Below are 27,832 nucleotides of genomic sequence, written 5' to 3'. Positions count from 1 at the left end.
CATCTAGCACCACAGCCAATGCTCAACCACCGTTAGTCCTTTTCCTTTTCTCACATTCCAGTTCCGAGACTTTCAAGTCATTTCTACCCTCTCTTTGAATTACTCAGACTGATTAGCCAGAAGACTATGCACAGATTTATGAATTGTGAATAAGTGAAAAAAATATTTCCAGAGGATACTGATGGATGTTGAAGATGGTGGAAGAGGGGTAGAAAGTGGAGGAGTCTTTTTAATACTCACTTTTTTGCTTTTTAAGTTTGGGTTGGTACTTACTTGTCAATATCCCAATTCATATCATGGCTTTCTTTATGTCTGCACCAGGGGATGTAGGTGATTTGCGGGAAAATTCAGAACAGACCAGCTGATTGCACAATAAACCATGAATGCCAACATCATCTGGGCAAGCTTTCTATATGTCTCGGCCCATTCTTTGAAATTGAGATTTCAAACTGAATTTCTCTTCAAGTTTCGGAGATGCCTAGCTGGCCATATTCTTCTACTTTTCCTCTGATTCATCAGATAATCTCACCACTTGTTTCATAAAGACAGAAGCCATAAAACAGGATTTTGCTTAACTCCCCCCTCTCCAGCTGCTAAATGACCCTTGTCTCCACCTCCATCCTGCCTTGATCTCTCATTCCAGAGGAGAAAGTGCCTTCTGCTGGTCTCGAGACCACATCCTCTCCAGTCTTCTCAGAGCTTATTCGGTCCGCAGATGACCCCTCTGGCTCCTCCTCCTCCAGGCCTTCTTATCAGCACTTAGACACCCTCAGGCTTTTCCCAACTTAAAAAAAAAAAGAAACAATCCCTTTTCTTGACCATTGTTTAACTTCAGCTCCTACTCTGCCTCTCTTCTCCCTTTTACAGAGAAACTTCTTCAGTTCTTTATGTACCCTGTCATCCTTTTCTCACCTCCCTCTCACCCTCTGCCTGTACCGACCTGGACACTCTCTCGAGATTCCACTCAAACAGCTCTTGTCAAGGTCACCATTATGATCTGAAGGCCCATAGATAGTTTTACATTTTTTTAAAACTTCCTTTTTATAACTAGTTATTTTTTTCTTAATAGAAGGAGTAATATATATGGACATGGTAAAAATTTTCAAACAGAATAAAACGGTGTAAATGAAAAATAAATATTCCTCCCACTTTAGTACTCCCCAGGGTCCAGGTTCCCTTCCAACGGGCATCTACTGGGACCAGGTGTTCTATAAACTTTCAGCAACATTAAAAGCATATGCACTCACTTGTTTTACACAAACGGAAGTACACTATGTATACTGATGTGCACTTGCACCTTTTTGCTGAATAAATCTCGAATATCTTTCTATATCTGCACAAATGCATTTTCTCTAGGTGCACCATAATTTTTAAACCAGTTTTATATTGATGGATATTAGGTTGTTTCTAGTCTTTTGCTATTAAAACAATGCTTCAGTGATGATTCTTGCACATACATATTTTCATGAATCCACATATATGTGTTTATAAATATGTACAGATTACACACATGTAATTTATATTACATATAAACACACATGTATATAACAGCTATGTATATGCTTATCTGTGACTATTTTGATATAGAGATATAAACTTTCTATAACTGGAGTTAATCACGAGTTAAGTATTTTATTATAATAAATGCTGTCCAAATGTCCTTTAAACTAGTAACAGCAATTTACATTTACACTCCTACCAACAGTTGATGGAGTGTTTGTTTTCCTTATCTTTGCCAATATAAGCAAAAATAGAATCCCATAAATGTAATACAATGTTTTCCACTATCAGTTGAGCACTTGCTCTTGTTTCAAGCTATTTAAATTTCTTTCACTATGAACTTATTCCTGTGCTTCATTAACTTTTACTGGGTTGTTGGTCTTTGCTTGCTGATTTTGCAGTCCACTTCCCACAGTGCACACTTGCAGTCCCAGCACAGATTTCACTAAACATCTCAGTTGTGTTTGACACAGGGGAGGGCTCCAGTGCCTCCTTACCAAGCACTCCTGCTCGGCTTTAGCGGCAGCACACTCTCCAGGCCCTCTAGTTGCTCTTTTCCATTTCCGTTTCAAGTTTATCCTCCTCCACCTGCCCCCCCTTTTAAAAAATGGGTGTCTCAAAATTAAAACAACATGAAAATACACGTTCCATCTTATATAGCTTGTATGTGCCATCTCTCTCTCCCCCTTCCTCTTGTTCAATCACTTTTACTAATTTCTAGTGAATTCTTCCAAAAAAAGTTTTTAGGCAATTCAAGCAAGTTTTGTTTTCCTTGTTTTCTTATGTAAAGGTAGCAGGATTATAGTATTTTCTATGTACCTTTATTATTATTAATAATATGTCTTGAGGGTTTTTTCATATGAGTACCTTGAGAGATTCTTCAGTATTTTTACAGCTGCATATACCAATGACTTCTAAAAGCATATGCCTATGACTTCTAAATTTATATATATCTCAAGTCCAAATAGCTCTTTTCAGTTCCAGACTAAGATCCCACACCCTATTTCATTCAACGTCACTCTTTCAGGAAAGATTTCTACCGCTCCCATTTGCTATATATGTTCCAAAAGCACCTTATGGGTTTTTTCCTCTTATTACTGATTGTAATGATTGTAAACTCCTTGATTATAAGAACCAATTTTTTTTGTTGACCACCAATCCTATCCCCAACTGTTAGTATATTCCCCGGGCACATAAAGTTTGTTCAATAAACATTGAGTGAATGTATAAATGAATAAAGGAATGAGTTAACAGCTGAATACTCTGTCTTTAACATTATCTACTCTGTTAATCATTCTTAGGACATATTAATCAGATTTGTAAATGATTTAAAGCTAAGAGATTTAAGGAGTGTCTTAAATGACAAAATCAGAATTAAAAAATGCACACTAAATAATAGGGACCTTTAATCCCCCAGAACTAGGTAAAAGGTCTTTCACACAAAGTTGCTTAATAAATGTGAAATCAAACATACTTTTTTATGTTTTTCTTTTGTTTCTTCTTATTGATTCACTCTCAATGTCCCATATATTTCATGTATTAGAACAATAAATACTACAAGCAAGTAGTAGGAACCACCAAACTTTTTATAAAGTTATAGATTGAGAACTCTGACGTGGGATGTCCCAAAACTGAAATAAGTCTTAGTTCTTGAAGGTATTTAGTATAAACATATATCTGAATGATCAAAGTTCTTGATATTATTTATATACTTAAAAAATGAAACACAAATTTATGGGTATCAAAAACTCTTTTGTATGGAAGAGCATGCTGGGAAATTCCTTTCTACTAAAGAATATATACTTCTTATCGCTGGGTGAAGAGCACAAGTTGAATGTTTTAATAATTGAGTAATGAGCTACTCAGTCTTGTTTTTAGCCAGTACATTCACTTGGCCACAAGATAGTGCCCCATCGTTAAAGAAGGCTAGCAGGTATTTACCGAATAATACCTGGGGCCGATCCTCAATAAATAAGCCTCTTTCTCTTTTCCCTCCTTTTCAGCAATCTGTAAAACTCCACCGTCTAGTTGAGTCACATAATAGCATTACAGTCTCTGTATGTAGGAGAAAAGGTAAGTGTCATTATTTTTGATCTACGTATTGTCTATATGGAATCAGAAAAAGATTTAAATTTGTATTTCTAATACAAATTTATCATCTCTTCCTGTGCATTTACTTAAAGAGATAAGAAACTGGAGGCCTTTTCACCTAAAAAAAATGAACAAACACAGTTGTATTGAAGTAAAATTGGTGTACTATAAACTGAACATACTTAAAGTATACAATTTGATAGTTTTGACACCCCCCCATGAAATTGTTACCGAGAGAAAGACAATGCCTCTCCACTGCATCCATAGTTGCCTTGTGCCTGTTTGTAATCTTACCTTTCACACTTTCAACTCTTCCCCATCCTCGGGCAACCAGTTTGCATGTGTACAATTTTATATGAGTGGTATTGTACACTGTGAATTTTTTGTCTTCATAATATATTTTGGGTTAATTTTATTGGGATTAACGTTTGTAAATATTTTGAAGTTTATCCATTTTTTAAGTATATCAATAGTTCATTTTGTTTTATTCCTGAGTAGAATCCCATTGTATAGATTTGTTCATTCATTCACCCGCTGATGGAAATTTGGGTTGTTTTAAGTGTTTGGCTATTACAAATGATGCCGCCATGAACGTTTGGGTTCCTTTTTATGGACATACACTTTATTCTTATGGGAAAACACCTAACTGTAGAATGGTTGGATCATGTGATGGAAAAATATTTAACTTTTGAAGAAAACGCCAAATGGTTCTCCAAAGTGGTTGTGCCATTTCATATTTCCACCAGCAGTGACTGGGTGCTCCGTTTGCTCCGCAGTTTTTCCAACACTTGATATGTTATGCTTTTTAATCTTAGCCATTTTAACAGGTATGTGGTTAAATTTCACCATTGTTTTACTTTACATTTTCCTAATGGCTAATGGCATTGAATATCTTTTCAAGTACTTATTTGTTACTTCTATATCTTCTTTGGTGAAGTGTCTGTTCAAATCTCTCGCTTATTAGATTATTTTCTTATTAAATTAAATTTTGAGAGTTATTTCTATAGCTTGGATACTAGTCCTCTATCAGATGTGAATTCCAAATATTTTTCCAGTCTATAACTTATCTTTCTATTTCCTTACAGCATCTTTCAAAGAGCAGATGCCTTTGTTAAAATGTAGTTTATCAATTTTTTTTGTGGATCATCTTTCTGTGTAATGTCTAAGACATCTTTATCTAACCCAAGGTCATCAAGGTTTCCTATGTTGCTGTCCAGAAGTTTTATAGTTTTAGGTTTTACATTTAGGTTTACATTGCATTTTGTTTTTTTACATTGATGTTCATTTTTTTGCAGATATCCAAATGTTCCAAAACCATTTGTTGAAAAGACTATTCTTTCTGCACTGAACTGCCTTTGCAGCTTTGTTGAAAATCAGTTGCCGGGACATGGGTGGATCTGTTTCTGGCCTCATTCTATTCTGTTGATCAATTTGTTTGCCTTTGTACCAATTCTTCACAATGTAGCTTTATGATAAGTCTTGAAATAGAATAATGTTAGTCCTCTAGTTTTGTTATTTTTTTCAGAGTTGCCTTGACAATATTGGGCCCTTTGCATTTCCATATAAATTTTAGAATCACCCTATCAATTTCTACCAAAAAAAAAGCCTGTGTTGAATCTAGAGACCAATTTATGAAAAATCAACATATTAACAAACTTGGGTCTTGTGACCCATGGACATGGTACATCTCTCTATTTATTTAGGTCTTCCTTTTTTGCAGGTTTCAGTGAATGGCTTTTTCACATTCTTTCTCAGATTTATTCTTAAGTATTATATATTTTGATGCCATTGTGAATTATATTTTTAAATGTAAATGTCCAGTTGTTCATTTGCTAATAGTTACCTTATATGCATGTGTTGATTGCTAATCTGTGGAATAGTAAAGGGGGATTCTCTGCAAGTCTTTGTGGCTCTCCCTCTGGGCAGTTCACCCCTCTCCAGTACTCTGAGCTGTGAACTCAAGTCACCTTAATCTCCGTAGACCCTCACCTCTGTACTGAGCTCAGGGTATCTCTGAACATAATCTGGGTTCCCCTTCCCTCTGTCATGGCCTGGAAATTCTCTAAAGGCAGTAAGTGGAGCAATTATAAGGAACTTTTGTTTCCCATTTCTTTTCTCTCTTTTTTTTTTTTGCTTATGGTCAGTGTCTAAAAACCATTGCTTCATGTATTTTGTAAGGTTTTTGTTTGTTTCAAGGGGGAAGAACAAATCTGGTCTTTTTCGTTACATCTTGGCTGGAAGTGAATTTTACCTTTTAAAAATGTCCTGGGCATTTTCTTAATTGTTTATGATAAAATATTTTGAACAAATACAACAATAGAGAGACTATGATAATGAAACCCCATGTAACTATCACCCAGATTCAATGATTATCAACTCATCGAATCTTTTTTCAACTGTTGTACTTCCTCCTTCACCTTGGATTATTTTGAACTATTCCAATTGTCTTATCATTTTGTTCAAAACTATTTTAGTATGTATCTAAAAGATAAAAACTTTTCAATTCCTTTATCATATCTAAAATAAGCCCCTCATAATTTAAGAAATCATCAGTGCTTAAAATTCATCAATTGAATCAAAAGTGTTTCTGTGTATATGTATACACACACACATATACATACACACACTTACAGTATATGTATATAAGACATATAATATATACAATTTCAAATTAGTATCCAAATGAAGTCCATATACTGCAATTGTTTGATAATTCTCAAGTTTATTTTGATCCACACTTTCTGTCCTCCATATCTTATTTTTTCCTTGCAATTTAAAAAAAATTAAACTTATTGGGTTGACATTGGTTAATAAAATTATATAGGTTTTAAGTGTACAGTTATATGGTACATCATCTGTATATTGCATTGTGTGCCTACCACCCAAAGTCAAATCTTCTTTCCTTGCAAATTTTTTGAATGAAGGAAGTCACTAGTTCATCCTTTGGTTTCCACAGTTTAGATTATATTGGAGTTATTGAACATAATTTTCTACTCCTTCTATTTTCTATAAATTGGTAGTCAGATCTGAGTCTTGGGTCTTGACAAGAACACCTCTTAGTTGATATTGTGTACTTCTAATGAGAGGTACATGATACCTGATTCTCTATTTGTGTGTGTGTGATATCAGCAGACACAAATGCTCAAGATCTAGATTTATTATTTTATTAGGAGTTTCAAATTTCTACTTGTATCATGCCATCTTTATATGTTGAGTGGAATATTTCCACAAATATTCTAAAAAATTATTTCATTATTCAGAGATTCAGCTTAAGAAAGTATGAAATATCTGGCTATTCCTCTTTATTGGGCATCTTTCAGAACAAATTGGTCCTCTAGCACTTTCAGAGATTGTGTGTGTGTGTGTCATTGTGAATACATAATGTTAAACACGGTTGATCCATTTCTATTCATTGCAGTTTTCATTCTTATTCTTGCTCAAATTGTCCCATCTTTGGCCATTCAGAGCCTCTTTAGGTTGGCTCCTGAGTTCTTTTGACATGATCCTAGTATTCTTTGAATGTTTTAAGGATTTCTGGTATAACAAGGTATTCCAAACTCATCTTGGACAATTTCTGCTCTAAATTGAGTAAAACCCATTTTTCCATGGAGCTCTTAGATATGGTACTTAGACACCTCAATCAGAGCATTAGGAGTGCTCATCTCCATGATGTTACTAATTGTTTCTAGGACTTTTCAGAAGACATACCTATGAAATAATATTTTAAAGGTAAAATGCATTGAGTTCACACTGACATTTCCCATTCAAATTTAGAACTACAGGTTTTTACTTACCTTTGTTGATTGTATTTCTGTCTCTCCTCTCTCCATACCTAAAGTCTCAGTTCTCAATGACAGCAAGTCTCTGTCCCATTTTCTTTATCCCATTGCACACGATAATCTCAGAATAACAAACCAACACACCTCGCAACAGAAGACTTTTTAAAGTTCTTCTTTTCCCCTGTTTGTGATATACCATTAAGAATGTACAATGAAATTATACTGTTTTAAAAAATCGTATTTTAATAAATAAATAAAAACATGGGAGGCTTGACATAAAAAATCATATTTTAAAGTCACTCAAAATATTTCTTTTATGTGTGGTTATACCAGCAACATGGTAGGTTCATCTCATTTACTGTACTTTAGACTTGTAGTGTCAGCATTCAAAATTTATTTTTGTATTAGTTTGTGTGTATATCATATAAAATATATACATGGTTTGAAAGTTAAATTCATAAGCAAAAGATATCCCAGTGATTCTAGTCTCTATCCCTTTTCTCTCTGCCTTATGTACTCATTCTCTCTATAGTTATCACTTTTGTTTGTTTATGGTTTATTTTTACATTTGTAAAAAATATAAATTATATATAATATTTATAGCTGTATTTATAGAATAAGACATATATTTATACTGCTGTTTTTTAGGTAACAGGAGTATAACATACACATTTAACTTTATTTCCTGGTGTGCTTTCTTTACATACTTAACTATGTTTCCCAGAGACCCTTTCACGGAAAGATACGTAGGTGTTCTTCATTCATTGTGTCAGCTGCATAGTGCTGTCTTATGTGGAGGAATCATTTACTCAATCAGTTCTCCATTGAAGGATTTTTTTTCAGTTTGTTACTATTACAAATAGTGCTGTAATAAAAAACCCTTGTGCCTGTCTTTTTATACTTTTGTTTTTTGGTCTTTGCATACCTTTGCTCCCTGATGGTCAGAGGGAAGAGGGGTGGGGTATGGGTGGAGGCAAGCAAACCGGGGGAAAATGGGGACATCTGTGACAGTGTCTACAATACAAAATAATTATAAAAATAAAAAATAAAAGATAGATATTGCCAAATTTCTTTCCTTAGACTTTTACCAGTTTGCATTTGCACCAGAAAAGGGTGAAAGTGCCTGTTTTCTCACAGCCTTGCCATAAGAATTCACTGGCAAGCTTTTAGATTTTCCAATCAGATAGGTGAGCAATGCTATCTCCTGTTTTCTTCTTTTCTTTCTTTTTTTTAACTTAGGGATTTATTGCAAGACTAGTTCAAATCACTATTTTTCTGAGCTACTTGAGAATAAGTTGCCAACATGTGGCTCCATACCCCCCATGCTTTAGTGTATACTTCTTAAAGACAAGGACATTCTATATAACTGACAGTACACACATTAACATGAGGTGAATATTGATATGTTAATCCAACAAGTGCTCAGACCCATTCAAACTGCACCAATTGCCTTGATCATGCTCTTTAAGGAAAGGACTCAGGGGTACAATACAGTGTTGTTTGCAAAGTCTCTTTAATCTTCTTCATTTTTTTCCCTTTGACTTTTATGACCTTGATGCTTTGATCTGGTTATTTCATAGACTGTCCCTCAATTTGGTTTTGTTTGATGTTCCCTCATAGTTAAATTCAGGTAATGCATTTTTTTTTAGCTGGAGAATCACAGAAGTAATGCTGAGTTCTCACTGCTTCCTCTCCGGTGGTGCATAATTTAAACTTGTCCTGTTACTGGTGATATTAACTTGGTTTACTTAAATAAATGGTGCCTGCCAGATTCTTCTATTGTAAATTTACTCTTGGAATTAGTAGTTACTTCATCCTTATCAAATTTTTGCCCACTATTTTTAGTATCTATTGGTGTTTCTTGGCTAGAGTAATTACTGCTTTGATAGTTGGTATTTTTCCTTCTACATCAATGGATTGACATTTACACCTATGTTACTCCTTTGTCTGTTGAAAATCATCAGTTTATACTGTTGCCTTCAATTCAGTGAAGACCATGGAGTACATTCAAGTTTTATATTTGCCTATGTGTAACTTCCTCTCTTCAGTGAGAAACCCGGCTCCCACAGCCTCTTTATATTTAATTATTCTATCAGTCTCTCCCTTCCTCCCTGCTCCCATGCTGGGACTCCTGTAACCATCCAATACCAGGCCACTGCCACCAGGGGGGCCCTCTTCTCCCTTCTTGAGCTCTGATGCCCTGCTCCCAGCCATCCTTCTTAGGTTCCAACACCCACAGCAGGCTGTCACCCCCATCCCACCTCACCTAGCCCCCTGCGTGGATGCCTGTTTTGCTTAGCCCCTTATAGCTTTGGGGCTGAAGAAGGAAAGAAGGAAGAAATTTTCATTTATCTTATTATTAGTAACAATGAGCATCTTTTCAAATGTTTGACATGCCCCTTGCAGTGTGTGTGTGTGTGTGTGCGTGTGTGTGTGAACTATCTGTTAACATCTCTATCGCTTTTACTATGCGGTCATTTTCTACACATCTAATTTTTTAGGAGCTCTATATATTAGGAATATTAATCTTTTGTCTATAAATTTCAAACATTTTCTGAATTTGTTATTAGCTCTTTCTTTGCATTTTTTTTGGTGAACTTTTTTATTTCATGTAATTGAATTTACTGCTTTTTTTCTTATTGTTTCTGGATTTTGATTCAATGTTGAGAAATAATCTTCTTTTTTAAGTGCCCTGTTCGTTTTTTCACTGATTTCAAATTTGGCAGATGTTGGACTGTGTTTTTGTAGGAAAAGAAACCGACTCAACTCTATCTTCTCACACTTACAGCCGGAGTCGAAGAGCTGGAATCACGCCTCCTGGTCCCTGGAGATCTGCTAATTCTGACGGGGAACAGAGTGCAAATGCCCTGCGATGCCGTGCTGATCGATGGCAGCTGTGTGGTAAATGAAGGCATGCTGACAGGTGTGGTTCTATCTCACTTCTTCCGCTTCCCCAGCTCTCCCAGGCTCCTCCTCTGCTTGAATGACCACGGCAAAGGGTAGGGCTGCTGGGGGCCCTCCCTATTTCCACAGATCTTATGAACAATTCCGCCCCGATATATCCCAGAGTTCAATTCAAAGCCGCTCTCTGCGAACTAAGTCTGATACGGTGGTCACTTTAGAGTCTTTAGCATTTCCTTCTTGAACAAAGGGTTGTTACAACCCTGTCATTTCACCTTAAAAGATTGTAGAGATCATTAGATGTTTCAGAATTATCTGAGGCTTTTATGTTTACTCTTTCTATATAACATTTGTCTTCAGATACACTTGGAGGGTTTAAAAACAATTAAGAACATCCTGAAAACCACAGACCTAAGTCAAGCTCTCCCTAGCGTAGCCTGAAAATGTTGAAAAGGTTCATGATGCAGGATTTGGCAAACGTGGGTATTTCAGACTTACTGTATTTCATTTTTAAATAGCATGCTGGAGCTGCGAGGGTTCTTAGAAATCATCGCATCTCATTGGTGTTAAAACTGAGGTACAGAGAGGAGAAGTAACTTGCCCAAGGTCGCGGTGCTTTGAGCTATCCTCACATATGCATTATTAGGATATTTCTGTAAGATACAGAAGAATCACAAAGTCTTTCTGAGACAAAATGGGAGGCTGCGAATACACAGTGACACTGTGATTCCCATTAAAGTGCAAATCAAATCCCTTTCTGTGGGGCTGACCAGGCAGGGATGAAAGAGAAAGATGCACACCTCTCTCCTATGCTGACTTACCAAGACAAATAAAAAAGGCAAAGACAACACGGCAGGAATGGTTCCTTACTTTAAGAAATGCACAGACTTATAAACACCCCTCGGTGCTCAGACTTTTGCAATGACGAGTTCCATTTTCCCAGTGGAAGTGGCCTAACTGTACTGGAACAAGCATCTGACTCTTACTGCTCACTCTGCGAAGACCAGTGGAAGGCTTGAGCTTTGCTCCTCAGAGGCCATTGTCATTTCACATCATTTACAACTTCACTTACCGCCTGTATTGTACTTCAACTCACTGCTATCCGCCCCTCCCCCTGCACTGGCAAAAGGCTCTAACTCCTCAATTGTCAGATTCGATGGATTCTTTAAATTTCTCAGTTTGTTGACCTCTCTGCTGCTGGTGACTATTCTCATCATCTCTTTCTTCTGAAAACCCTCTTGCCCCTAACTTTCCAAGACAACACTGTCTCTCCAAGTTCTTCTACCACCAACTACACTGTTCAGATTCCTGGGCTGTTCCTGTTCGTCCATCTCTTTGGTTTTTGCTGCTATGTCCTGGTCCGTTGCTCTTTTCACCCTACTCTCAGTCCCCAAGTAATTTTTTCATTGTCTTTATTATCATCTCTAAGGTGATAAACTCTGAGTAAATGTCACTTGTCAAACCTCTTCCCTGACCTCCAGACCCAAATAAATTTCTAGCCAGCTACAAGGCATCTCAGTATGGTCATTCCACAGGCGTCTCCAACTCACTGTGATCAAAAGGCAATTCCTCCTCCCTCCTATAATCCCTAAGTTAATGCACAATGGCACCCTCTGCTCATTCTCCCCGTCAGAAACCTAGAAGCCGCTTTAAATTCCTCTGTCCCTCTCACCTGCAAATATTAAAATCTCCCCCAAGTTTTGTGGCTCCTTACTTCCTTATTTCTCAAATCCAGCACTTCCTTTCTACTCCCGCTGCCAACTGCCATATTTCAAGCCTCACCTTCTCCAGTGGGGGTTCGTGTGATCATTTTCCAACTCAATGTCCAGCCTCCAGCCTCACCAGACATCAGTTCATTCCCTGTGCTGCAGAGAGAGTGCACTCTCTTACACATTAACGTGATATACTCCCCTAAATGAAACAATTAAACATCTCCTCACAGTGTCCACGGAAAAACATTTAAACTCCAAACCACGTGTGCTTAGGGCCCTCCAGGCTTTGGCTCCCGCAGAGCTCTCATGGCCGCTTCCCAACGCCCCACACTCTAGACCACACAATCTGCTATTCCCTACGTGGTTATTTTCAGCCTACTTCAGCATCCATATTTGATTTTATAATACTCATAGAATTTATAACATTTATATTTATTTGTTCACCTGTGTGTCCCTCTCTGGACCATGAACTTCTTAAAAATAAGCACTACGTTTCTCCTTGTATTCCCAATATCTAGGGCTGTCCTTGCTACATGGCGGGCCCACCACACACACGCTACCATAGGATGAGCGAGTGTACGCACGATTTAACGAGTGCAGGCATCTCGCGTCACACAGTGTGCTGCTTGTTTTCTGTAGGAGAAAGTATTCCAGTCACTAAGACTCCATTACCCAAGATGGATAGCTCTGTGCCCTGGAAAACGCAGAGTGAAGCAGACTACAAACGGCATGTCCTCTTCTGCGGAACAGAGGTTATCCAGGCCAAGGGAGCTTGCTCCGGGACCGCGAGAGCAGTGGTACTGCAGACCGGTTAGTGAGCATCTCTTCTTTCACGTTGTTATTTTAATAAAATGTTTCCGTTCAGTTTGTCTAGTGTCTTAAATTTATTAGGTAAGAAGCAGTATCTAGATAACAAATCAAATATATTAAGTCTATACATTTTAATGTGAATTGAACTATGGTATATGCCTTTTGAAAATTATAATACCGATGACAATAATTACTTTTATGTGCTTTGTAGTTTATAAACTATTTGCACATATATTTGCAGAAAAAAGATGCCTATTGTCCTTCCTTTCTACATGAGTAGTCTGGGGCCCACACAATTCAAGTGAACTTGAACAAATCATACAGCCAGTAACTGGAAGAGCAGGACCTGGAACTCAGGTCTTCTAACCTCAAATCCCAAGTTCTTCCTGGGTAGGACTAGAAACTGAAAACTTGACCTTGAAAAGTACTAGAAATTGAGTCCATCCATATTTCCTGGGCCCTTTAGTTTAAATTCAAGTGACTCGTGTGTTGTGTGTATTCTCCTGAGTTGTTTCCTTAACAGGAAGCTACATTTGGAAAAGCTGTGCTCTGCCCCCAGGAAGTCTCTCCCACCTCGGGGATGTGTTGAAGTTGAAAGTGGAGGGAGGGAAGGCCAGAGTAATAGGCTCTGAAATAGATATTCCCATTCTAGCCCTTAGTCATTTTCCCAATTATCCTGTAATTGCATTTGGGGTTAAACACTGTTGAAATGTCTCTGGAGAAAACAAAGGCAATGTTGAGGTTTAGGAGAGTGCTAGCAGTAGGATTTGTCATCCTCAGCGGTGGGGTGTGTGTTTACCACTTCAGGATTCAACACTGCAAAGGGGGACCTTGTGAGATCCATTCTGTACCCCAAGCCGATGAATTTTAAGCTCTACAGGGATGCCATCAGGTTCCTCCTGTGCCTTGTGGGGACGGCCACCATCGGGATGATCTACACTCTGTGTGTCTTTGTGCTCAGTGGGGTAAGCTTTTTTTGGTCCTTTCCTGCATGCAAATACACATTCACCCTTGTCTGTTTTATACTCTGAATGTTGACCTTCATCAAGGTTGTGGTTTACAAACCTGGGAAACCAAGCCAAACACTGACACCGGCCTATATACCCCCAGCTCTCCAATACAAGCAGTCGATCACCAAAGTCCATACTGACACTAAGATCTAATGGGATAAAACCTGTTATTTATTGAGATATCAACATGCATTTACTCTTGCACACTATTTCCTTACACTATTTTAAATCTGAGAAGATAGTTATTCTAATAAGGTAGTATTTTGTAGCTATGAAATGAAGAATTTTAATTGAAACCCAGACACTCAGTGTTGGTGATACATGGCAAATTGGTATATGGTTCTCTCCTGGTAGCATATAAATCATTACAGCCTTTTTATGGGACTTTGACAACATGCATTGAGAGCCAAATCACATTCATACCTTTTGACCCATAGGTGACGTGCTTATATTATTTCTAGAAATTTGACCCGAAGAAGTTAACAAAAGGAAGGAAAGAGTCATGTGCACAAAGCTGTTGGTGACCGATTTATCCGTAGTAGTGAGAGAGGGGCATATCTTCCAGGAGCCCCCCGAGGAGGTGGTGAAGAAAGCCCTGGACGTCATCACGATTGCAGTGCCTCCTGCTCTACCTGCTGCCCTGACCACAGGCGTTATCTATGCCCAGAAGAGGCTGAAGAAGAGAGGCATCTTTTGCATCAGTCCCCAGAGGATCAATGTATGCGGGCAATTAAACCTTGTCTGCTTTGACAAGGTATGTGTGCGTCAGCCTCATTCTCACCCCCTTTTTGGTCATCGTTGTCACCATGTACAGATGCTTTACACTCCTGTGAGGCGAGAAACGCAGGATGTGGGTATCTGACCTCACTTTATCCCTGGCTGGCTGTGTGACCTAGGAAGGATATGTCTCTTGAGCTCTCAGATTCCAGGGTTTACAGAAGGAACAGTATCTACTGCCTTAGTGGTTCTTTTAGGATTCCTCCAGCTCCAATAGTCTGTGAAAAGCAAATGATTAAAATAGCAATTCTGCCTATTGTCAAAACCCTCAGAGAACAAAATTTAAGCCTTTTGCAATACTATGCTTACTGCTGTATCTCTAATGTTAAGAATATTGCCTGGCATAGTCAGCGCTCAATAATTCTTACTGAGTGAATGAATGAATGAATAGGGAGACTTCATTGAGCCTTACTATGAGGCTTGGTTATAATAAAAACCCCTTTAAACCCTTACTATATTTTCCCATCTGCAATATATTGCTTAAAGTTATCCTTGATTGTGTGGCAGTTACTCCCAGCCAGCCGCTTATTCTACCTCCTCTTGAAGGTATTCTAGTCTGTATGCACATATGCTGGGGTGAAGGCAGGAAACCTGGGTGTGAGAGGAAAAGATGGAAATTAAGGACAGTTTTGTGCCTGGGCCTTAATTTATAAAGGTGACTGAGTGACGACAGGGAAAGGTCAGCGCCACTGAGAGAGAAGTTTAACTTTACAGTCCCCTCGGGAAGAGAGGCACAGCTCCCCATGCAGAGCCACAGGAAGACTGCCAGGTTTTGATCAGGCAGCAAAGCAGGAGGGAGGGGAATGCTTAGCACATGGCCTTTATTAGGATTTTTTTTTTTTTTTGCAGGAAATGCAAGCCAAGGCAGGGTAAACATCTGACCATTGGCTAGTCTGAATGATTTTGGTGAGCTTTGGGCTATAGAGATGGCCCCTAGTAGTCTGGTGCCTGGCCCTGGGGTGATTAAGGAGAATGAATATTGTCTCCTGGGGAGTGGCCAGATAGAGGAGGTCTGGCCACCATTGGTTAGTTTGTACGTCAAAGACATGCTCTTGCCTGAGTCCCTTTGTATTGTTAAGAATTGCCAGCCCCAGAGAGGCAGTCTCTCTCCAGTTAGAAAGGTTTTTTAAGATGTCAAAACATCACAATGTAGAAAATTTAAAAGATATGTACGATACAAAGGCATTGTGGGCAGGAGAATATGGGCAAAGGCATAGGGTTGGGAGAGCACTAGAGTGTGGTTTTGACCAGAGCGGGACGTTAGTGATGGGACAGGGTGTTTATACACCTTAAGTGTCTCGCTAAGAAATTTTTATACACTCTTCAGGCAGTGGGAGCCATTGAAGGTTTTTATTTTTATTGTTGCCTTTTTTATTGTGGTGAAATATACATAACATAAAAGTTACCAATTTTAGCTTTATCAGTGGCTTTAAGTGCATCCAAATTGTCATGCAACCATCATCACCACCCATCTCCAGAACTTGTTCTCCTTCCCAAACATAAAATCTGTACCCACTAAGTAGTACATTGAAGGTTTTCGATAGCGGACAGTTAATGAGATCAAAGCTGTATCATGAAATTGTTGGACTATCGAGAACAGACTGTCCTTGGGCTATCAGATGTACTTCAGACGACCAAAACAAAAGGTTAACACGGCTCTTGCCACCATTTCGGTATTATTTTGTGATCAAACTCCCATCATAAGGAAAGATGCTTTATTTAGGAGCTCATGTCATCCTTGGACTTGGAAGAAGAAAGGGGAGGGTAGAGATAATCGTGGCCAGATTTTGAATATAAAATAAATAATAATTATGAGTAATTATCATTACTATTCTCACTCACTCTATGCCAGGCATTAAATTAAGCTCCTTATGTGTATTTTCTCATTTAATCTTCACAACCACCATGTATGGTTATAGCCATATTACAGGCAAGGGCTCAACATTTAGAGGAATTCACAGATCACACAGCTGGGGTTTTAACCCAGATAAGCTCTGCAGCATTGTGCTGCACTGAGAGAAATACCAGGTACCTTCTAACCAAATATGTATCAAAAAACAACCCACTTCTTTAGAACAACAAAAATTCTACCCCCATCACTTATTCGCGATGACAGTCTTTTCACTTCTGCTATAGAAACTGGGACTCACCTACACTGCAGCTCTTAGAGGCTTAGCAAGAACCTTCCCATTTATTTAGTCTGCCCTTAGAACCTCAGAACAAGCCTCTGAAATACGTAAGGCAGGTATGGTTTTCTTCCTTTAATTGTCGAGCACTCTAAAGTACAAAGAGATGAAGTGCTCGCTTTCCGTACAACTGGTGTGAGCTCGTCAAAGCTTCCCCCAGGAGTCCAGATACCCACCTTACTGTGTTCTTGCTTGAAGTGCTGATGTCGTTAAACTGCGTGGTGCATGGTTTTCTATTAAAGCAGACCTTACCGGTCTTTACGATGGGAGCCAGATCTCCAGAATAAACTGAGTGCTTGTTTCTGTTTAGACAGGCACCTTAACGAGGGAGGGCTTGGATCTCTGGGGAGTCGTGCCCTGTGATAAGAATGGGTGAGTACCGTCGACCCGAAAACATCTAAACCTGTAGAGATTTTTACAAGAGTTTATTTGAGCCAAAACTGATGACAATTGCTCGGAATCGAGATCTCAAATGCTCTGGAGAGTGACAATTTAGCAGTTTTCTTTAATGCCTATGAAATTAAGAAGGGAACAGAGGAGGACTACATAAAGGTCGGAGAAAACAAGGCTGGGATTGGGTTACAGGGTAGTTCACAAGATTCTCTGTTCTCCTGAGGGTGGTTACTTCAAAGGCTTATTTCAAGGGCCCATTAACCTAGATGCACAGGGCTTGCCTAAGGCAAAGGTAAACCTTTTACCAAAGAAGTTATGTGCCTGGGGTGTGCCTGCCCACTGTGACCTGCCCAGTTAAGAATTTATAATCAGATCATCGTGAGGTTCCTTTCCCTAGAACCCCTTTATCATCCACAGGACCTTGGACTAAATGCACTGTAGTTGCCCTTTTCCCAGAATTCTGTATTTTCTCATGAAAACGAATAATAGAAACATTTAGCTTTGGCTTTGGTGAGTAGTGTTTGCCAGGGTAACTTCATTTAATTTCACCTCTTAAATACTTTCACTAATACTTTGTGCTAATTCCCCCACCCCAGCCCTTGCCACATGCTACATGCAAGCCCAGGAGATGAAGGAGAAGTTTTGACAGTGCCTTCAAACCCTTGCTAAAATGTAGTTTGTAGTCAGCATATTCGTCCGCAGCCTGAAGGTGGCCCAGTGCATCTAATTCGGACAGTACTGCCCCTCGGGGAGGTAACATTCCTTGAACGAACTGAAGCCTTTCGGTGTGCTAGGAGGAAGGACAGCGTACTCACCTGGGTACGCTGACTTTCGGTAAGAGGAACATCTGTGGAGTTGGAGCGAGTGTGCCCGTTTTCCTTGGTACTCCACTTCTGAGAACTTGACCTCTGGGCGGCCTCCCCCCAGTTTAGACAGCTTTCAGCTCTAAGTGGTGAAGAGCTGCCTGTGCTCTTCTGAGGCCCTCTTGTGGCCACACCTGGATTTCCCCCCTGCCTGTTTTTCTTCTCCAACCGCCATTGTGATGGGAGCAGGAAACATTTGGCATTTACTTTTTGTTTTACGTGAAGGTATTTCTCACTTACAAACTAAATCACAAAGCATTTTATTCATAAAAGGTCCGTAGCAGTTCTTCTGCATTGTGCAGATAACATACAATTTATCGATACAAAATAAAATATTTTTATTTTTATTTTGGTGTCATACACCAGGTGTCATACATTTTCATATTAAAACATGAATATAAAATATTTATAAACAAATCTATTTCCTGGGTAAAAAATTAATCTTACTACTTCTAACCACATTAGTCCACAGCAGAAGCCTTTCACGAGTATAAACTCTCCAAAGTTCTTTTCATTTTCCCTTGAAGGTGGATTGGGGTATATGCCCGGTTTCCTTGTTTTTCAACGTTTGTCTGTTTCGGCCTCTACAAAGTGTGTGTGTGCATTTACTGGACATGTGAGCATCCCGAGAGCAGCGCTCTTCTGATTTGTATCTGTGCCCTAAAGCTCTTGTGCCACCCGAGGCGCGCGCAGAGGGACTCTGCGTCTGCTCATCTAAGACTAACTAACGGTGTTGCATCTTTTGAATGCTGCTCTGCTGAGTGAATCGGCATCAAACATGTTTATCAAACATTTTATTTCTAAATGTAACTTGTCAAATTTAAATAAAAAATAAATGATATGATATTTAGGTAATTGATAATAGGCCCATTACTCTTTATTCCTGCCTTCCTTCAAAAGGGTGAAAGCTGTATTCAAATGACTAAAAGAACAATTAAAAACTGGTTTAAATTTCTAATTTTAATTTATAACATGAGAGAAAGCAGATTCAGTTCTAGGTAAGAAGTTAGCACCTGATCTAGGCTATTAAATATCTTCTTATAAAAAGTGAGCTCCAGTGATTCTCATCTTTTCTAAAAAGAGTTTGTTCAATGTGTCAGATACTTAACGAACCATTGAAACACTAGCTGGGCCACCCGAGCTGGATAACTCACAGGTGTTCAAATAAAAATACAAGGACAGGATTGCAGAATGTTCTATTTCTTTGTGTGTGAGCCAGAGTTCCCCAATCTCAGGAATTCAGAATGACGACTGTGTGTGCCATCTTAAAAGAAGATCCCTTTGCTCCTGGTCTGTGTTTGCTTTCCGGTGTGAGCTTAAACTTCCGTGTTAATCACACTGCTGGTGATGCCTTCCTTTTCCTTGTTTACTAACATACCAGGGGCCTGTTGTAAACAACTAAGACAACTTGATCCTTTGATACAAGCAGAAGTAACGTCTGCTTGAGTGTGGTTGTTAGGGTAATAATATGGGTGTAATAATTTATAGTTTTAATATGAACATTTCACCTGAAATGCCATCGGGTATGTGTAAGTGTGATATTGTTATGTTACAGAATTACATACTTATGATTTTGTAATAAAAGATTTTGTAATAAAATAGGGGCATTATTTGTACTGAACCCTGTATAATAGTAGATATGATCAACCAGGTCAGTAATCAGCTGAGAGGGTTTGAACTCACAGAAGCTTGAATAAGGAAGCCAGGAAGAAATGTGGCTGAATTATGAGTTAGCACTGTGACGTGGATGCTTTCAAGAACAAGAGGCCGAGCAACCTAAGGTGGTATTTAAAGAAATGCAGTGTCCATATCATGAGGAATAGTAGTCTAGTTCTGAAGACCACATTTTAAGGCAAACCACAAATAAAAACTGTTTGAAGAAAGTAGATAGAAAGGTGAGTGGTCTGGAGACTGTATTGAAGGCACAGCTAGAGGTTCCTGTGTAACCCCAGGTGAAGGGAGGAAGAGAGGCGGTGCAGGTGAGCTGGTCCCCAAAAGTGGACGTGTGGAGGGGGAAGAACAAGTAGATTGGGACTAGCGCATAGAGGCATGGTTTCCCTTAGTGCAGGAAGCGTCTTCTGCCCTCAGAAGTCCTCCTGGGATGAGCTGCTCTGAACCACCTACTGTGCTATACATTTAAGAAGGGACTGACGACAAGCCTGCAGAGGACAGTCCTCCAATGGTCCAGAGGCTGAACTTGATGACTTTGACCCTGCGCTAGTGAAAGCCCACCGCATGTGACATTTGAGTTTCATGTCAGCAGGTTTTAGAAGAAGCCACTTTCTATAGGAAGTGATGGTGATGACGGCTGCACTGTGGACACAACAGGGGGAGTGCCAAAGTGGAAGAGGAGAATGCAGTGTCCCTGTAAAAAATGTTTTTGGGGTTTATTTCTTTACTACTATGGTCTTCCAGATTTCCAGTACCGACTCCTTCATTTATTCACTCATACATTTCTTGACTGTAATGTTGGCCAAACATCAAATATGTAGGACAGCTACAGAAGACATTGCCCTTCCCAGAAGCATTAATGAGGGAGAAAACACATGTACTCAGTCATAGCAGGGGCGAGGCTGTTCTCTCTCACAGCACTGGAAATGAAGAAGTCTGGTAGTTGGAGTGGGAGTAGATGTGCTTAGAATTAAAGGTCATACTTCCAGTTCCTTCCGTACCTCTGGAATTAAATCCGTGTCAGAGAAAGGATCAGGAAACGAGGGAAGAAAGAGCTTGAAAGAACTGCAAAGACCTGTCTCATACTCACGGAACTCACCTGAGGATGCTGCTGAATGAAACACTATTAATCTGGGGGGACTGGAGAGGGAGTATGTAATGTAACAAAGCACATTAAATTACGTTTTAAAAAGTCACCTCCAGAAGCTCCAATTGGCATGGGGGAATAGGACTGAAGCCCTTTCACTTGTGTCCTTTAGCTTCCAGGAAGTCCACAGCTTTGCCACGGGCAGGGCTTTGCCGTGGGGTCCACTTTGCGCAGCCATGGCCAGCTGCCACTCTCTGGTTCTTCTCGACGAGACCATCCAGGGAGACCCTCTGGACCTCAAAATGTTTGAAGCCACCTCCTGGGTAAGCCTCTGGTCTGCAGAGAATCTAAGAAGCTTTCTTGATACCTAAGCACCACAGTTTTTATCACCAATACTCAATACTTAGAAAATGGGAGGGCTCCAATATGGAGTACAGAAACTAATGAGAGGCACACCAGTCTGAGCCTGATGTCCTACTCTGTGCATCGCATCTCTGTGACAGGGTTATTGTGGCTAAGCGGAATGGCACCCTTAACAGTTCCTGGTGCATATTATATGCTCCAGTGTATTAATGTCATTATAAACATTATATATATTTTTTCAAATTTTCAGATTGTAGTATGAACAATGTCTGGTTTCAAAGTTTTCTAGAACATGGGGGTTAGAAAACATCCCTGTCCCCTGTGTTTAGGATAGCTCATTGTTAACAGGAGTTTCATTTCTGTTAATATTGTATTGACTCGTCTCTAAGACTGGAAACAATGAAGAGGAAATCATAAGAGCTTTTGTAGCGACTGTGACATGGATTTAAGCAAGTGGCGCTGTTCAGGGAGAGGAATGTGGCTCTCCCGGTTTTAGTGTCAGCACGGCTCTAATTGACCTCTTGACCCTGGGAAGTCGGCTCTCTCCTTGGGGCTTGGCTCCCATTACCTTAAAATGAGGGGATGGAGTAGACCAGTAGTGTCCACCTAAAATGAAACCAAAAAGCTAGAATCTCTTAAAAGGAAACCTTATTCAGAAGCACCTTATAAAAAACAAATAATTGAAGTTGACCTTGTTGAGATGGGGAATAAAGGTCAAGTTTAAGGAACACACATCTCCATCTACTCAGCCACAAGCCCACCTCTATCCCCGGCAGCCAGGTGCAGCTCGGGCTCCCTCTGATACATTGTGAGTCCCACTGCAGGAGACAATCCTTGGGGTCCCTTCTGACTCTAGTAGGACGTTCTGTAGCAGTCTGATACAACTCTGCCAATCTTTAATCCTTCCTGAGTTACTGTTTCTATATCTTTAAGTAGGGATTATAATTTCCTCTCAGATTTTTTTTTCCAGCCACTCAATGATATGGTTACAAAGCATTCTGACATCTTTTGGTAAAAGGTTTCTTTGACTATAATTTAGGGTCATCATTGCAGCAATGACTGAGAGTTTACTGATCATCAACCGTTTATATCACTGTCCCTGCGGTGCTGCACCCTGAGGACCATCAGTCCCAGTTACCGTATTTTTGCTGTATACAGTGCACACGTTTTTGCCCAGATTTTTGAGGGAAAAATAAGGATGCACATTATACATGGGTAGTACCTAAAGTATCTTGTGTCTGTCCTTATGTTTTGTAATTATTTGTTATAGAAAACTTCTTGTACCAAATATGTTCAAAAGTACCACATTTTTCAGACCGTAAGATGCACCTAGGTTTTAGAGGAAGAAAATAGGGAAAAAAGTTTGAAGCAAAAAATGTGGTAAAATATTTAATAACATCCTTTAAAGAAGAAATCCTGTAGCGAGCCAGGTAAGCTACATTCGGACTATACAATGCACCCCCATTTTCCTCCCAAATTTAGGGGGAGAAAGTGTGGCTTATAGTCTGAAAAATATGGTAAATGCTAAAATCCCTTTATAATACAAAAAACAAGTATCTAAATATAAATAAATAAATATATAAATTAAAAAATTAAAGTATTTTTTCCTGAAAGTTCGGGCCAAAAACACCAGTGCACATTATACATGGCAAAATACGGTAGACAGAGAGGAAAGAGCGGGAACAGCCTTGAACGCCAGGGAAAGAAAGGCAGTAAGGTGCTGGCCTCACACGCTTGGTCTGGCTTTTCATGCTATTTTTGTGTCAGGCTCTTCAGAAGCAGAGACTAAGCCCTTTATGCACACACTCCAACAGAGAAAGCAGGATAAATTGCCTGAATAATTCAGAAGGGTCTGCTCTTCAAGTTCGACAGCACTTTCAAGGCAATATTTTTTTTTCCTGTGGCGAAATAAGACTGGTTCACCTCCATCTATCCAAGGGAGGAGGACCGAGAATACATTGATGTGGGCTGAGGATTTTCTCAAGGGGAGGGTTTGAGCATAGTATTGGTGGATGAACAAGAAATAAATCTCTGCAATGAAAATATTCCATCTGTGAAACAGGAAATGGCTATTTCTGGGGACAATTTTCACATCAAGGGAGTGCCAGCCCATGCCACGGTAGTTAAGCCCTGCGAAACAGCCAGCCAGGTAAGCCTTGTCTGCTACCCACCCCGCAATGCCCAACCTCAAGGGGATAGTCCTGTCAGGCCCCCAATTTTGAAAGGTCACAGATGTGTCTTCTTTGAATTCCATGTGAGAAAATTGATGAGAACTTGTTTCTCTTATTTGCTTAAAAAATAAAAACAAATAAAGAAAAATAATAAAAAGATTGAGGGAGGAATAGTTAATTCCCTGTGGGGAGAAGCTATGTTGGCGTGTCTCTCTCTGTTCCCCATCCCTCAACCAGGTCCCGGTGGAAGGAATGGCAATCCTGCATCAGTTCCCATTCTCATCGTCACTGCAGAGGATGACAGTCATTGTCCAAGAGATGGGGGGTGATCGGCTGGCGTTCATGAAAGGTGCACCAGAGAAGGTGGCCAGCTTTTGCCAACCTGAAACAGGTAAGCGAACAGACCTGTATTACAGCTGGCTAATCTGTATTTCAAGCCCACATGCGTCCCCTCAGCACTTGACCTATGAATGCAATTGCTTATTGATCACTGCCAGTAGGATGGCACATTTACAGCCCAAGATTATATTTCTCACTTCCTATATTTTCCATCTTGGTGAATGACACCACCATTCTCCCCCTTCCTGGAATGTAAGGTTCTTCCCAGAGTCATCCCTCTTCCTCAGTGCCTTTGTCTTGGCAATTGCTAACCCATGACCCTGTCACTCCATCAGCTCAGGCCCTCATTGTTCCTCTACTGGATCATTTTAATAGTTGGTGAATTGGCCCCCTGCTCCCAGTCACCCCTACCCTGTTCACCCTTTATACTCTGACTAGATTGGTTTTTTCCATCACATAATATAGCTGTGTTGTCACTTTCCACTTTTCTTCTTTTGGTTGCTTCCCATGGACTCCAGTAAAATCTTAGACTCCCTTAAGATCTTAAGGCCTTCATGATCTGACCCCTATTAAGCTTTCCAGCTATGCCTCACCGCTCCTACCCTCACCTTCTGTGCTTTCCCTGAGCGGAATTAACGGCTCAGTCCAAACGCCTGTTCCCTTCTTCCCAGCCTGTCTCTGTGTCCCCGGGTGCTTCCACAGCGCAGCACACTGCAGCTGCTAGCAGAGACCCTGAGAGTGGGGCCTGCTATTTATTTAATCTTTGCAGAGCCAGTGTCTGACATGTAGTAGACTGTCAGTAAATGTTTGCTGGCTAAACTGGAGCAATAAGAATTATACACTTATCCTATCCCCCTTTATCTTTAAGTACTTCCGTCTCAGTCCAGGCTCACTGAATCCCAAGACGTCAATCCCGACAATGTAGTTGTGTTTAGGGTGGGGTCCCCCTGGCTTGTTGTGTACCTTTTTAGAGGTGTGGTTCTTTTTTTTGTTGTTGTTTCTTCACTAGTACCCAACTGAGTAAATATTGCCTACTAATCTTGTGTAATTTCATGAATAGTACCAACTGGTTTTGCCAGTGAACTTCAGATTTACACAACACAGGGCTTCCGGGTCATAGCGCTGGCCTACAAAAAGCTGGAAATGGACCACCACACCACTGCCTTGATAAGGTAAATGGGGAGGTTTTCATAGAGTGGGAAGATTTGGTGGGAAGATGCACCCCTCTGGGCAGTGGGCTCAGCAGCATAGGTCGCTGGATCCATGTGTATGAAATGTCTCTGAACTTCGTAAACACGGATACAGCCTCCCTCCTCTGCCTACATCACAAAGCTGATGTGAACACCGACTGGGAGGATTTACCAAGAAATAGCTGTATACACTCTGAAAGGTCGTACACCTTTCTGAAAACAGATACATGGATGTAAGCAATGCTTCATAGTGTGAAATTATGGTCATGCCCCCATTTTGAAACAAATACAAGTAGCTAATTTTCAAAATTATCTACTGTGATTATCAAAATTATCTATTTTGATTATCAAAGTTATCAAAGGTTGAATTAGTTTAAAGTTAGAAAACATAACATTTTTTTGAAAAAAATTCTTAATATGAAGAAAATATGGCTTGGAGTTACATAAACTAAGAAATATTTGTAGAAAAGCTTCAGAGTGGCCATTGTTGAGAAAGTTTTGGTAGGATTAGATTAAAATAGGGGCCCTCCAAAGCTAAAACGGACTGTTCAATTTTTGTTGTTGTTTTATTTTCCACTCTTTTCCACTGTTTTCAGTGCCAGCCATCGTTGGTAACACTGCAGTGGAGATAATCAAAGCTTATTTTGTTACTTAGGATTTTAAATTTGGGAGGTCTAACAGATTTGTGTTCAACCCTGTCAGACTCAACAACAGTCTGTTATTGTAACCATATTTTGTACCACTTCCCTTTTTATACTAAAACAAAATTCATAAGTATATAATCTGTATATATTTGTAAAAATAAATGATGCCATCCTATAGAGTAAAAATAAACACAAAAACTATAATGCACTACAAAAGTAGTAGCTTAATACATGCTCAGCTGACGGTACTAAAACAAGCTGAAGCGATGCTTCGCTTGCACCTGCGTGGAGAATTATCAGGGCCACAGCGCTGGAATGCAGACTGATACAGGTGTCATACACTGAAGTCTCACATAGCACCAGCAGTCCTGCTGTCAGTGAGGTCGCTGTGAAATGGTTTAAAACTCTTGGTAAAACTCTGAATAAAACAGGACAATCTCCTTTCAACTTTCACAGTACTTTGTGCTTATATGGAAAACAGAGCTGGGGGAACTATAAACAATTTTATATTTGTTTAACATAATATAGTTGTATTATATATACTATGATATAGGATACTATATAGTACCATATAAACAGTATAATCCTATATTGACTGTATAAAGAACCTTTTAGTGTCTGTGAATGCCCTGTAAAATATTCAAAGGGCATGTGGGATGCAAGATAATTCTTCACTGTGCATTGGTCATTGCAGAAAATCTTGCACAGATATTGCAAAAGTTTCCAAAATGTCCTCTAGAGGCAGTACCACCCCAGCTGAGAATCGCAGGTGTGCCCCAACCCTGTCACTTGGGGAATGGGCAGAGGCCCAGAGGCACAAGTGGCTCATCTGAAGTCATTGAGTATTAGTTTCCTGAGCATATTGGACATCTCTCCTGAGGCCAGCTTAATGTGACCCTTAAAAGGCTCACTTTGACTATTGCAAAGCTGGATATTTGTTGTAATTTAATCAACTCAGGCCACTCAAGTCACTGGGGAGAGAGCTGACAGTGAACTCTGAGATGAGATCTCACATTTTCAAGAAGAGAAACTTGCTTTGAGACGAGTAGTCGCAGCTGTGCGCACTCCCCACCACGCTGGTGGAGGGGTTAGCAGTGTTCGGACACATCCCGACCCTGGCCTACGGGAGGCACACACGGCAAGTGAGGCAAGGTGGCTTCTCCGGGTATTGCTTTCGTCTGTGTTCCAGCCAGATACAGGCAATGCTGTGGTCTTGCTCTTGCGTCTGCTAAAGGTGTCTGAGTCTCGGATAAACGAATCTGGGAAGACTCTTTGAGTCCCCAACCTCAAACGTACTTCCCTGCACTTGGGCCCATGGGATGTCTTTGAAGTGCCCTTGTGGTGGATGGGAGCCCCAGCCTCAGCGACCCCACCTGCTGCAGGAACCCTCACGCTTTATGCAGAAGAGCAATGTTACCAGCTGAGAGAGACACAGGGAGGTTGGACTATCAAGAGAGTTTTTGAGGTTATGGCCTCATATTCCTGGCACTAAAATGGTACTGATTATAGGTTTGTTTCTAGAAAAACGGACGTTTTATATTTTTCTTGTGCCTCACTTATCTCCCATGATATTTTGTACCAGAGGAAGAGCTCCTCTCTGCTGGTGGCCAGCAGGTGAGGTAATGAAAATCAGCACAGCAGATTGTAGAGACCTTTGCAGTCATTTAGTTTATTCTCTACAAACGTTAAAGGAAACCTTTTGCTTAATAAATACTCTCTTCCTCTTGATACAGTCAGAATAAATGTCCCCATACCCCCTTCCTGTCCAGATGGCTCCTGGCACATGTTCAGTGCCTCAGGAACGGTGCTTGAGTGAGAGAGTGGGCACCACTCAGACAGGAAGAGATTTGTCTTTGTTTTGGTTTTGCTTCCTATAGGAAGAATGATGATGTGCTATTTCTGTTCAATCATTCAGGGACAAGGTAGAATCAGACCTTGTGTTTCTGGGGTTGCTGATCTTGGAGAATCGACTGAAAGAAGAGACAAAACCTGTGCTGGAGGAGCTCATCTCAGCCCGGATAAGGACAGTAATGATCACAGGTATAGAAACAAGTAGAAAACAGTAAGAGTATGATGTGGAAATAGATAGAGTGTCACTCACTTATCAAACATTGTCGGTGACCTTCTATGGACCAGGCCCCATTCTAGGTGCTGGAGATGGGCAACGAAAAGGCAAAAATTATTGTTCTCATGAGCTTCCACTCAGGTGGGAGGAGATAGAAAGTCAATCAATTGATAATCAAATAATAAAATAAACAGCTAGTATTTAGTGTTATGAGGTACATAAAACAAAACAGGGTATATGGCAAATTGACTGGCTTATGTTGAAGATTTTACTTACTTAT

At 39.9% G+C, this 27,832-nt stretch overlaps 1 protein-coding gene across 2 annotated transcripts in view; it reads left to right on the top strand.

Annotated features, from left to right (window-relative positions):
- The window catches only part of ATP13A4 (ATPase 13A4), a 121,864-nt gene that overhangs the window by 56,369 nt on the left and 37,663 nt on the right, over nt 1-27,832 (top strand). For both annotated transcript variants that reach the window (XM_053918220.2, XM_024556340.4), the window contains exons 8-18: nt 3,504-3,573; nt 10,159-10,293; nt 12,623-12,793; nt 13,601-13,758; nt 14,369-14,557; nt 17,077-17,138; nt 20,953-21,103; nt 23,206-23,292; nt 23,552-23,705; nt 24,714-24,825; nt 27,403-27,527. In XM_053918220.2, coding sequence (XP_053774195.1) covers nt 3,504-3,573; nt 10,159-10,293; nt 12,623-12,793; nt 13,601-13,758; nt 14,369-14,557; nt 17,077-17,138; nt 20,953-21,103; nt 23,206-23,292; nt 23,552-23,705; nt 24,714-24,825; nt 27,403-27,527 — 1,414 coding nt within the window. The remainder of the gene's footprint in view (nt 1-3,503; nt 3,574-10,158; nt 10,294-12,622; nt 12,794-13,600; nt 13,759-14,368; nt 14,558-17,076; nt 17,139-20,952; nt 21,104-23,205; nt 23,293-23,551; nt 23,706-24,713; nt 24,826-27,402; nt 27,528-27,832) is intronic.

Source organism: Desmodus rotundus, chromosome 2 (genome assembly GCF_022682495.2).
Source record: "Desmodus rotundus isolate HL8 chromosome 2, HLdesRot8A.1, whole genome shotgun sequence".
NCBI classification, from domain to species: domain Eukaryota; kingdom Metazoa; phylum Chordata; class Mammalia; order Chiroptera; family Phyllostomidae; genus Desmodus; species Desmodus rotundus.
The sequence above is the reverse complement of the archived record's forward strand: the minus strand, read 5'-3'. Positions and strand labels throughout refer to the sequence as shown.